This window comes from Muscardinus avellanarius (assembly GCF_963383645.1).
Source record: "Muscardinus avellanarius genome assembly, chromosome: 20".
Classification (NCBI taxonomy): Eukaryota; Metazoa; Chordata; class Mammalia; order Rodentia; family Gliridae; genus Muscardinus; species Muscardinus avellanarius.
In genome coordinates this window covers 29,510,561-29,522,575 of record NC_137806.1, presented here as the reverse complement: position 1 = coordinate 29,522,575, position 12,015 = coordinate 29,510,561, and the positions used below count along the sequence as shown (strand labels likewise).

Here is a 12,015-nt window from a genome sequence, read left to right as displayed (position 1 = left end):
GAAGACCGTCATAGCAAATAAGCAAACACAGGGTGGCTGGAAACAACAGCAATATACTCTTTCATAATTCTGGGGGCCAAAGCCTGGGTTTGAGTAGTCTGCATTCCGGGCTGGGGACTGGGGAGGACCCTCTTCTCCTCTTTCAGCTGGCAGTGTTGGTAGAGGTCCTTGGTGTTCCTTGGTTTATAGCCATGCTACTTTGATCTCTGTCATCAAATAGCCTTCTCTTCCGTGTACATTCTTATGAGCCTGGTCTCAAACTTCTGCTGCCCCTCTCTTATAAGGACAAGTGGACTGGGCACGCACCACCACTTAATCCTGACAGATGAAATTGTATCTACAGGTTCTGGAAATGAAGGGATGGACCTATCTTTTGGAGACACCATTCAGCTCCTTGTGTCCAAGACATTCCAACTTGTCCCTTGTTTAGGAGGACCTAATGTTCACCCTCTACCATGGGGGGCGTGAAGCTCCTTCTTAAGTCCACTTTGAGGAGTATGTTCTAAGTATGAACTCCGAGATTTGGAGAAATCTTTTGTACAAAGGTATTATTGGAAGTGTGCTTCACACTAGCAATTATCTGGAAGCAGCTCAGGCATCTGGCAACTGGGAACCAACCAGCAACAGCATTAACTATTTGATGTAATATGCATGCATTAAAGTGCTCATTATTTTCAAAAAGGACCATGGTTACAGTATTAAGCAAACTGACAGATTGGAAGCAAATTGACATATGCAGGAGATCCCAGCAACAGGAAAAAAATGTAAATTAACAAAATGATGAACAGGAACACAGTAACAGCTGACTGCTGTTTTCTTTAATGTTGGGTTACTGGCTGTTATTTCTTCTTACTTTTTCTGTTTCTTTATTGTGACTTCTTTTTATTTTTCTGGTGGTGGTAAGGATTGAACCTAGAGACAATCTACCTCTGAGTTATCCTGCCAGCCCTATTTTATATTTTGTTTTGAAACAGAGTCTTGCTAGGTTGCTGAGCGTCTTGCTAAATTGCTGAGGTTTGTCTTGAACCTGTGATCCTCTTGTCTCAGCCTGCCAAGTACTTGGATTACAGGCATATGCCACCACACTGGACGATGTCTCAATTTGTAGTGAGGGAAATGTAGGATATCCGATTAGAATACCATTTGCTACGCATTCTTTTTTCAGCAGTAGAGAGATGGCAAGTTATTTCTTGATACTTTCTTGATTGATTTTTCTTTTATTTGAGGTCTTTTTTTTTTTTTTTGGTTCTGGGGATAGAATTCAGGGGCGATCAACTCCGAGCTATACACTTAGCCCCTACCCCCACCCCCTTTATTGCAATACTGGGAATTAAATTCAGGGCATTCTACCTCTGAACTATACCCCCAGCTCTATTTTTATTCTTTATTTTTTATATTTTTGCAGCTTCAACAAATCTTTATTACAAAATCTGTAGGAAATAGAGGAGAGAAGAAAAGAGCAGCAGGCTATCATGCAAGCTGGAGAGCCCGAAAATGGAACTCTGTTTATTCTTTACTTTGAAACAGGGTCTCACTAAGTTGTAGATAGGCTCACTAAGTAGATGAGGCTGGCAGAGAATCTGCAATTCTCCTGTCTCAGCCTCCCAAATACTGGGATTACAAGCATGCCCCCACGCCTGGCTCCCCTCAGGTCTTTTTAAAATTAATTTATTCTTTATTTTGAAACTGGATCTCTTTAAGTTGTTGAGGGTCTTGCTAAATTGCTGAGGCTGACCTCAAACTTTATATCTGTCTGTCTTAGCCTCCCAAGTACTGGGATTACAGGTGTGCGTGCGCCATCTCGCTCAATTGGGGGTATTAAAAATACAGCTGCAGATGCACTGGGGATACCCTGTGGGCACAAAGATGTGGCTTTGTTTTCTTTGAGAAGGCAGTATACTCAGAAGGAAGTTTATTCTCACCTGGACCATTTGAACTAGGTAGCCTTTTATCTTTAAGGTGGTCTTTACCTCTAAGATTCTATCTAAAATTTAGACGGAAAAACCTAGAAAGAAAACTTCACTTTCGAAAGACTTTCAAGGGCCAAAGAATTTTCTTGGTAATCTTGGTAACTCTGATTCAAACAAGAGAAACCTCATGGTTTTTACTACGTTTAATATCAAGTGTGTATGTGTGTGTGTGTGTGTGTGTGTGTGTGTGTGTGTGTGTGTGTGTATTAGATACTAGAAACTGAACCTAGGGTTATTCTACCTCTGAGCTATTTTATTTTGAAACAGGGTTTTACTAGATTTCTGAGTCTATGTTGCCAGGACTGTCCTTGAACCTGCGATCTCCTGTCTCAGCCTCCCAAGTACTGAGATCATAGGTGCGCACCACTGTGCCTAAATAAGAAGTTTTTCTTTGTGGCATTGAGGATGAACCTTCTACCTCTGGGCTACACCTCCAAACCTATTTTATTTCTTATTTGGAAACAAGTTTTCACTAAGTTGCTGAAAGCCTCAGTAAGTTGCTGAGGCTGGCTTTGAATCTGTGATGCTCCTTCTCAGCCTCCTAAGTACTGGAATGATATGTGTGTACCAACATGCCAAGCCTAAAACTTTTGAAGGAAAAAAAAGCCCATCTACCTGCATCTGATCTGCCCTGCTTTGGGTTTTCTAGCTTTGATGTCGTTCAGGCAGAATGTGTGATTGGGTTGCCTCTACAGGATGATTTAACCTCACTTGAGCAAGACAGGGACACACCGGGGTGCCTCAGAAAGAGGACTCCGTTCTTAATGGAGCCTTCAGGAGAGCAGATGCCCAGGTACACCTTAGGTTCCACCGAGGTGTTCATGATGAGTCTATGTGACATCCTGGGGACCCCAGTGTGGAGGTCGCCAGGGACCTGAGCTCAGGGACAGGTGCAGAGCTCCCAGCTCCTGGCTCAAGAATGGCATAAACCCACACCAGGCACAAGTGCGTCTCTGCACCTCACTCTGTGGAGGGAGGTTAATAACAATGACATCAGTAGAACAGCATCTGGTCTGCTTACCCTTGAGAGCCACCTGAGCACCGGCTCCACTTACAGAGAATTTAAACTGTGCAGAGTCAGCCCTGCAGGCATGGCCTCTCCAGTGCCCATGGTGTTCTGGGTCCAGCTGCTACCCCTCCACCATCCCCGGGTGCAGAAAGCTCTATCCCCCAAGCACTGTGGCACCCCCTGCCCTCTGTGTTATCATCGGAGAGGAGGATAAGGAAATCTTGCTTTCATTCCTGTCTTCTGCATTAGTTGGGGTTCCAACACATCAGGTACAGGGTATTGTACTTTCCTTTGCAGGGAAGAACTTCTTTTATCTGCCGTGTGTGTGTGTGTGTGTGTGTGTGTGTGTGTGTGTGTGTGTGTTACTGGAAATTGAACCCACTCTGACCTACACCCCCAGCCCCTATTTTTTATTCTTTATTTCGTAACAGGGTCTCACAAGTTGTAGAGGGCCTCACTAAGTATCTGAGGCTGGCGGAGAACCTGCGATCCCCCTGTCTCCGCTTCCCAAGTACTGGGATTACAAGTGTGCACCACCACGCCAGGCTTTATCTGCCCATTCTGATCAGCCTCAGTGACCAGGAAACCTCATCCGTCCTTAGGGACCTCTGGGTCTCCCGAGAGGAGGGTCCTGACCTGCGTGTTTCGTGTTGGGAAGCCTTTCCTGTGTCCAAGTCCCCAATCAATCCCTGTAGCTGTACTGCTAGCCTTTGCTTCCAGCTGGTCTTGAGTATCTCGTGACGCTTATATCCAGTGGTATGCTGGCAGTAATGGGCTCTCAGAAGAAAAGAAAAGAGGGCTTTTTCCAAGTCCCAGGGAGTAAACACCACCATTTTGAAGCTACCAGTATGAGGAAGCCGAGTAGAGAATTGGGGAAAGATGAGAACTTCGGGGGCAGCATACCCTCTTGTAGTGTTCCCCTTACAGATGCAACAGGCCTAAGTGATTCCAAGAGCTTAGATAATAGTACAATTTGGGGGCGATGAGTTTTGAGTGGTTATTGCTTTTATTTTGGTATAATTTTACTTAGTTGTAAATTGATGGAATTTAATTTTTAATAATGACTGTACTTAAAGATTGACTTTCAAAATTGCCCACTATGTCAAAATTCCACTCATTGGACTTCAAAAGTCAACACTATGAAATATTGCTTACTGAATTTCGCAGTTTAACATTTTGAAATATCTTGATATTCAGCTCTAGTTAGTTTTGGCAGTGCACTGTCCTGGGTACAGTGAATTCTGTGTGGCTGTCATTTTTTTAGCCAAGTATGTCTTCTTTTTTTGTTGTTGTGATACTGAGGATTGAACCACAGAAATCCAACCTCTAGGTTACATCCCCAGCCCTTTTTAATTTTTTTTATTAATTTTTGAAACAGGGTCTTCCTAAGTTATTGAGAGCCTGCTAAGTTGCTGGGGCTGGTCTTGAACTCTGATCTTCCTGTCTCAGCCTCAGTACTGGGATTATAGATGTGTGCCACCACCTCTGGCTCCTCTCACTCTTATAGGCTATAGCCCCAAGTCTTTGATTCTTCAGAGCCCCACTCTCCAAAGCGCCTTGAGCATTTTTAGTTTATCCAGTTAGAACATCTCATCTGTATTTGTGCAGGAAGGTCCTATCTTTTAAACATTATTTAAGCCCTAGGTTGAATTTTTGTTTTTGTACAGGACGGAAGACAGATGAACACACGCGTTATCAGATGGTCTCTTTGCGAAGCCTTTGTACAAATAATGCATGTTACAGATGCTTATGGCCCTGAATCATTAGCATAACATATGTTCCCGCTCAAAAAATGGCAAACGTGCCTCTGTTCTAAAATAGCTCCTGCCTCCACATCCGCATCCTCACCCAATGCTCCAGTTTTGATCACGGTGATGCACTGGTACTTCCACGCCGAAGGATGTATTCTGATGCCACGTGCGTTGGTCCAACCCAGACAGCACCCTTCGGAGCTGGCGACATTAATTCTGACAGTGTCCTGGTCACCACAGTCCTGTCCTCATCATTACCAGCAAGGCCTGTTTATCAGGGGCCATCGTGTGCATCTCACTGTGACAGATATCATGCAAATCAAATGGCGTCGCCATCCCTTGAAGGTCAGACACAGAAGCAGACACGCCAGGAAAATAGATCCCTGCAATTCAGGACAGGGGACAGGGCAGGGTGGTGGGGTATGACCCAAGGAGGGTGAGGCTTCAGCCAGGCAGGGAAGGAGGGCGCGCTTGAGGGCTGTCAGGGGAAGAGGTAGGCAGGTAGTGGTGAGCCCCAGGAAGCTCGTTGGTTCAGGGATTATGTGTGGAGCAAAGAGGAGATGGGAATGGAGATGAGGGGGGAGAGAGGGAGAGGGAGAGAAAGAGAGAAAGAGAAAGAGAGAGAGAGAGAGAGAGAGAGAGAGAGAGAGAGAGAGAATGTGTGTGTGAGAGAGAGACAGAGAGAGAATGTGTGTGTGTGTGTGTGTGTGTGTGTGAGAGAGAGAGAGAGAGAGAGAGAGAATGTGTGTGTGTGTGAAAGACAGAAAAACAGAGAATATGTGTGTGTGTGTGTGAGAGAGAGAGGGAGGGGGGAGAGAGACAGAGAGAGACAGAAAAACAGAGAGAATATATGTGTGTGTGTATGTGTGTGTGTGAGAGAGAGAGAGAATGTGTATGTGTATAAGAGACAGAAAAATAGAGAGAATATATGTGTGTATGTGTGTGTGTGTGTGTGTGTGTGTGAGAGAGAGAGAGAGAGAGAGAGAGAGAGAGAGAGAAGGAGAGGAAGAGAAAGGTAGAAGGGAGAGAGAGGAAGAGAGAGGGAGGAAGGGAGGAAGAGGGTGAGGGAGAGAGAAATGTAGAAAGGAAGAGAGATTGAGAGAAAGAAAAAGAGTCACAAGGAGGTAGAGACAGACACAGGGAGACAGATGGAGAGAGACAGAGAAGAAAGAGGAGCGGTAGACAACAAGAGAAAGCCAAAGTGTGAGGTTGAAGGGAAAACACATTTGAGCAGGAGGGAGGTGGGAGGGAGCTGGGGCACCTGCAAGGGTGCCGTGGTCCCCTCCCCTCCTGCCTGTCCAGTACACTCCTTTGTCCTGTCCCCACACACCCAGCATCGGCAGTGGGGACAAAGAACTAAGTATGCGAGTGTCACAGGCACTGTGGCACACGCTTTTAATTAACACGCGGTTAATTCTGGGCAGGTTCAGGAGAGTTCTCACCCTCTCCAGGAGCGATATGATATTCCCAGAGATGCTTTTTTTTTTCCCTTCAAAATCAGTCTTGACTCTTTCTCCACATGCTATGCTGTTTGAAAACCCTTGGAGGGGATGTAATGCAGACTTTTCATTTTTCGAGGAGATTTTATTAAAAAGAGAAGAACCCAGCCTTCAAGGGGCTGCAGCCCCATCGATAGACCTGCCACCAACACATTGAGTGAGGGCTTTGTAGCCTCTGTTTAATTTACTGTCTATTGATGTTTAAGATCTCAGAGACAACAAAATTTCATTTCATTTCTGTAGCATTAATTTGCTTCATTTTTTTCCCCTGGGGAGTCAGGGAGTTCATTTAGAAACCCAGTGCTATCTTAGGGTACCAAGAGAATCTGTGTTAAAGCGAAAATTGCTGCTCTTTCTTTTCTTCCTGTCTGCCCATGAGGAGATGAAAACATAAGAAAGGAGGAATACATTTTCTTCTGAAAGATGAGCTATTTGACGACTACGGGCTGCTCCCTTTGATTCAGAAATCAGGGCTTTGATTTATTGTCATTAGGTCCTCTCCTTGCTCTACAGAGCTGGGGGCAATCAAAGGCAGAAAGTAAATGGCGCTATTTTTTCCTGTAGCCGTTCAGTAATTTCCCATGAGCATTCGGAGTCGCTATTCTCAGGGGCTGATGCTTTATCTGTTCTGCAGTCCCAGAAATCTCACAGAGGTGACCAAGAAGTTTCATACTGGAGTTTGAGGCAGGGCTGGGACCGGGAGGCCCTGGAGGTATCCCTTTTTCCTCCTGGGTCCTTTCTCTGGCTCTGGGTTTCCTGGTATTACATGATGTCACCGCCTCTGACCTCAAGTGCAGCTTAATCTTTCTCTTTAGAGGGGAAACAGACAGTAGAATGTTCCTGGCATATGATAGGTAGAACGCGCATTCAATTGGCCCATATATATTTGTTTGAGTGATAAGATGTGTTGAAAACATTGCTAGTCATTCGCTTTGAGGTCACCTCGTCTGGCTTGGGTAGGGCATAAACTTCCCACTCACGTGGGAATTGTTTGCACACAGACAAGTTCCCAAGAACCAAATGGGACCAATAACCAGGGACCCTGACCGATCAGCAAAGACCCTGACAGTTTCCTTGTTTACCCTTTCTTTTTCTGATTAATCTGCGACTACTTTGGTGTTATTCCCTGACTCACCCCATGATTGCTTTGCTGTTTCCTGGGATTAATAATTTCTTAAAATATTTTAGTTATAACCCTCCATAAAAGCAAGATGCTAGTGAAAGGACAGCAGGATTGGAGACATCTCTTTCCTTTCTGGCTTCCCCAGCTGCCAGGTTGACTCAGTTGTCATTCCTGTGAGAAATTACTTCTCATCAATCAATCGGCATCAAATCCCTCCTCTATAAGAGGCACTGTCTCTCATAGTACTAGGGACACACTGGTGCATACTGGGGCTGCTGTGTGTTGGAGATTCCGAATGGCTGCATTTTAACTGGGGATGGTGAGGGAACACCTTTTCGCACCCTCATCTTCTCCCACAGGTCCTATGATTGTGACAGAAGCCAAGGACCTCCTGGATACAGGATGTTTTCTGCCCTAGCACTCTCTGGCTTAGATAACAGGCTCAGCTTGTCTCGGCCTTCATTTTCTCTTTATCTCTCTCAGCCCTTCCCTGCAAGTTCTGTGAAATCAACATTCTCCTCGCCTGACTAATTTAGCCACACACATATCCATGCAGAAAGTCTTAGAGGTAGCTGGACAGGCTGGTGTACACCAGTAATCCCAGTACTTGGGAGGCTGAGACAGGAGGATCAAAAGTTCAAAGACAGCCGGGCGTGGTGGCGCGCATGCTTGTAATCCTCCCGCTTGGGAGGCTGAGACAGGAGGATCTCACAGGTTTGAAGTCAGCCTCAGCTACTTAGTGAGGCTCTCAGCAACTTAGTGAAACCCTGTTTCCAAATAAAATATAAAAAATAGGTCTGGGAGTATAGCCTGGAGATAGAAAAGCCCCTGGGTTCCACCCCTAGTACCACACACAAACAAAAAGAGTTCAAGGACAGCCTCAGCAATGCAGTAAGACATTCAGTCTTACCTAGTGAGAACCTTTTTCACAATAAAATATATAAACGTCTTAGGGGCAATAATGTTAGAATTTGGGGATGTGAATTTGCTGAGAGACTACATTTGCATATAATGCTGTTTGGACTTGGGTATAAGCCACAGATAAATACATTTATCTAAGCCTTCAAAAGATCTTCTCACTCACTGTTAACCTAGGGTTTCTATGACTACTTATCATCATTGCTGTTATCAGGGTGGCTCTTTCAGAAAAACTTAAACGGCAATGACCCTTTCCCCCAGAGTGTGCCTGGTGACTGTTTTGCAAGCCAAAGTTATGGAAATATTCCTAGAGTGGAAATGGCATTCTAGGGGCATCAGAACTGAGGTGGTGGGAATGGGTCCTGGGTATCGGAACTAGGTCAGAAGGGAGCAGGGCGGTTCAGGTCCAGCTTGAAGACCTTCACCAATTAGCTGGTGCTCCCTGATAGAAGCTGAGATGTTCTCTTTGCAAACTCTTTCTCTTCCTCCTATTCACCCTAGAGGGTCCCCCTCTCTGCGGCCAGCACATGGAAGCTTTCAGAAACTTCTACAATGAGCATGTCTTTGGGGTAGCAGAGGAGTGGCTTCCTGCTTAGCTTAAAGTTGACATCTTTCTTCGGATGACTGTCAGGATTTGGTGAAAAAAGTAAGCTGTCCTAGGAGAAGAAGCCCCCTTTTTAATCCTGACACACACCGTACTGCTCTGGGTTGGCAGACCCATGCTGGGGTTTGGTTCATTGGCAGTGACACATTGAGACTGTTAAGCTCTTGCTTTCTTAGGTAATTTTGCCTTAAGTACATGGAACAAAACTCAGTAAAACACAAAACAAGCCTTGTGTGGTAGTGCATGCTTGCAGTCACAGTATTTGGGAGGCTGAGACAGCAGGATCACAGGTTCTTGGACAGCCTCAGCAACTTAGTGAGACCCTCTGCAACTCAGTGAGACCCTGTTTCAAAATTAAAGAATAAAATAGGGCTGGGGGTGTAGATTGGAGGTGGAATGCCCCTGGGTACCATCTGCAGGACCACAACAAACAAACAAAATCAAAACCAAAACAAAATACACAGAACAAAATGTGAGCTGTCTGCCCATTGAAGAGAGGTGCTCTGCATCAGTCCCCATGTGTACCAGGTTTCTCTGATGTCACTCTGGAATGGGCTGTGGGTTGGAGCCTGCTGTCTTGCTCTCCCACCGAGGACCACAGCTGACTTTTGGGGGCAAGATAGCTAATGGCTCTTACCTGGCGATCTTGTCCGTGCAGGACATGGTGACCAGCTGCTCTCCCAGAAGGATACCATCCCACGTCTGTACGGCGCTGGGGCCCCGGACAGGGACGGTCCCTTCTCCAGACTCAATCTTGGTGCGCAGATGCCCTCGAAACTTCCTGACAATGTGTTTGCTGCTGTTCACTACAAAAGAAGAGGCGGTGGTGAGAGGTGGTGGGAACACCTGTCCAGAGATACGAGGGTTCTGTGGGCTTGAGAGGTGGGAGAGGAGGAGAGAAGTGAGACAGAGACTGAGTCACAGGACCTTGGCAGGAACTGGGTACAGGGGGCAGGTTCAAGAAGCAAATGCTAGGGTCGAGAAGTTTCCTTGTTCCAGCAGTGACGTGGGTAAGGTATGGACTTTAAAGCATTGCTGCTCAGGGAGGAGGGCTAACATCTCAAGAGACTGTGTGCCCTTCTCTATCACTACCACCCTACTCTGCCACCAAGTTAGAAAAGTGGCCTCACATGATATGTTAATGTATGAGCCTGGCTGTGTTCCCCTAATCCTTGAATTATGGGCACCAAAACCTGAACATCTAATGAAATTTGAGCATCTAATTTTCATATCATAAAATACAGCTGACCCTCCATATCCACGAGCCATGCACCTGTGGAGCCAATCAACTAAGGATCAAAAATATTTGGAAAAAAATTCCATCTCTACTGAACATATACAAACTTTCCCCATTGTCATCATTTCCTTAAACAATGTAGTATAACAGCTATTTACATAGCATTTTCATTGTATTAGGTATTATAAATAATCTGGAGAGGATTTAGAGCATATGGGAGGAGGTGCCAAAGTTATACACAAATGCCTTTTATTTAAAGGACTTGAGCATCGACAGTCTTTGGCATCTACAGGGAATCTTGGAACCAATCCTCCGTAGATACCAAGGGGTGGCTGCATTATTTTTTTACCTGTTAAAGAATTATAAAGCATCTGAACAAAACTCTGTGGAGCTCTGAGGCCTGCAAGGCCAAAAGGAAAGAAGTGGCAGAGACATCAGCGCTCTGTGGAGCATCTTTTAATAGAGGGCACGAAGCTGACAGGAGCAGGGGTGCCATAAGTCACCCCGGGACAGACCATTGGGGGCCAAGAGGAAGCGTCAGGCCAGGGGTGAAGAAAGTCTTTAATTATGAAGCATGGACTCGTTTTAATTCACGCAAAGGTGACATTGAGGCAAAGAAACCAAACTTTAAGGTTGACAGATGAGCAGAATACGGAAAACTACAAAAATGACTTTATTAAGAAAATGCGATTGTTAAACTGATAAAACTTCTACTGATATAAAAAAAGAATTGTAAAGTAGGCCTAACTTTGGAAACATATAGAGACAGATGTGGGGTGAAATTTGGCCCTTAAACTGGTCTAAATTTTAATCTTGGACCCATCATTTAATAGCTGTATAACCTTGGGAAAGTTACTTACACACTGTGGCATGATTACTCTCCCTTAAAATAGGGACAGTAATAATAACTAGCTTTTAGGTCATGAAAATGAAAGGCAATTGCATGTAGGAAAGTGCTGGTAAAGAACAGAACAGCTCAGTTCTTCTAAGTACCAAAGACCCACGGGGCAGGGAATTTTATAGGTTCAGAAATGATGCACATAAGGATGATTCTTCTTCAACATCCCTCATTAGGATGTGTTCTAGGTTCTTCTCCTTTCTTTCCACCTATGTACTTTGTACCACACACGCCACAGTTTTGTTGAGAACTATTATGAATATGAACAACCAAGTTCGCATTTATTTATTAATTTTTCTTTAAAAATTTTTATGTTAAGTCTGGATGATATTGTACTGGAGAAATGGTTAATGGCTTTGCATGCAAATCATATATAAGAAAGCACAGTGATGCGCCGGGCGTGGTGGCACACGCTTGTAATCCCCGCGCTTGGGAGGCGGAGACAGGAGGATCGCGCAGGTTCGAAGCCAGCCGCGCTGGCTTAAGAGACTGTTTCCAAAAATAAAAAAATTGGTCTGGGAGTGTAGCCCGGAGGTAGAAGGGTTTCCAGGAACCCCAGTACCACACACACAAAAAAGAAAGCATAGTGATTCCTACATTTACATACATATGATGACATAAATAAATATTAAAACTTTCTTTAAAAAGATAGTTTTCTGCTGGGGCCAACGAGGCCGGCAGCGGAGCCTGCCATGAGGCATGACCAGTGCTGGGGCCTCCGAGGCCGGGATCGGAGCATGCCGAGGGGTTAGGCCGGTGCTGGGGCCAGCGAGGCCGGCATCGGAGCCTGCTGTGAGGCAAGGCCGGTACTGGGGCCTCCGAGGCCAGGATAAGAGCCTGCCGAGGGGTTAGGCCAGTGCTGGGGCCAGTGAGGCCGGCATCGGAGCCTGCCTTGAGGCAAGGCCGGTACTGGGGCCTCTAGGCCAGGATAAGAGCCTGCCAAGGGGTTAGGCTGGTGCTGGGGCCAGCGAGGCCGGCAGCGGAGCCTGCCGTGAGGCAAGGCTGG

The 12,015-nt window shown here is 45.7% G+C and overlaps 1 protein-coding gene across 1 annotated transcript in view; it reads right to left on the bottom strand.

The window, feature by feature from the left end:
- ADARB2 (adenosine deaminase RNA specific B2 (inactive)) overlaps window positions 1–12,015 on the bottom strand; it is a gene marked incomplete at both ends in the record, with an annotated part of 517,782 nt that overhangs the window by 20,644 nt on the left and 485,123 nt on the right. The window contains one exon of the mRNA XM_080717125.1: window positions 9,512–9,680. Coding sequence (XP_080573251.1) covers window positions 9,512–9,680 — 169 coding nt within the window. The remainder of the gene's footprint in view (window positions 1–9,511; window positions 9,681–12,015) is intronic.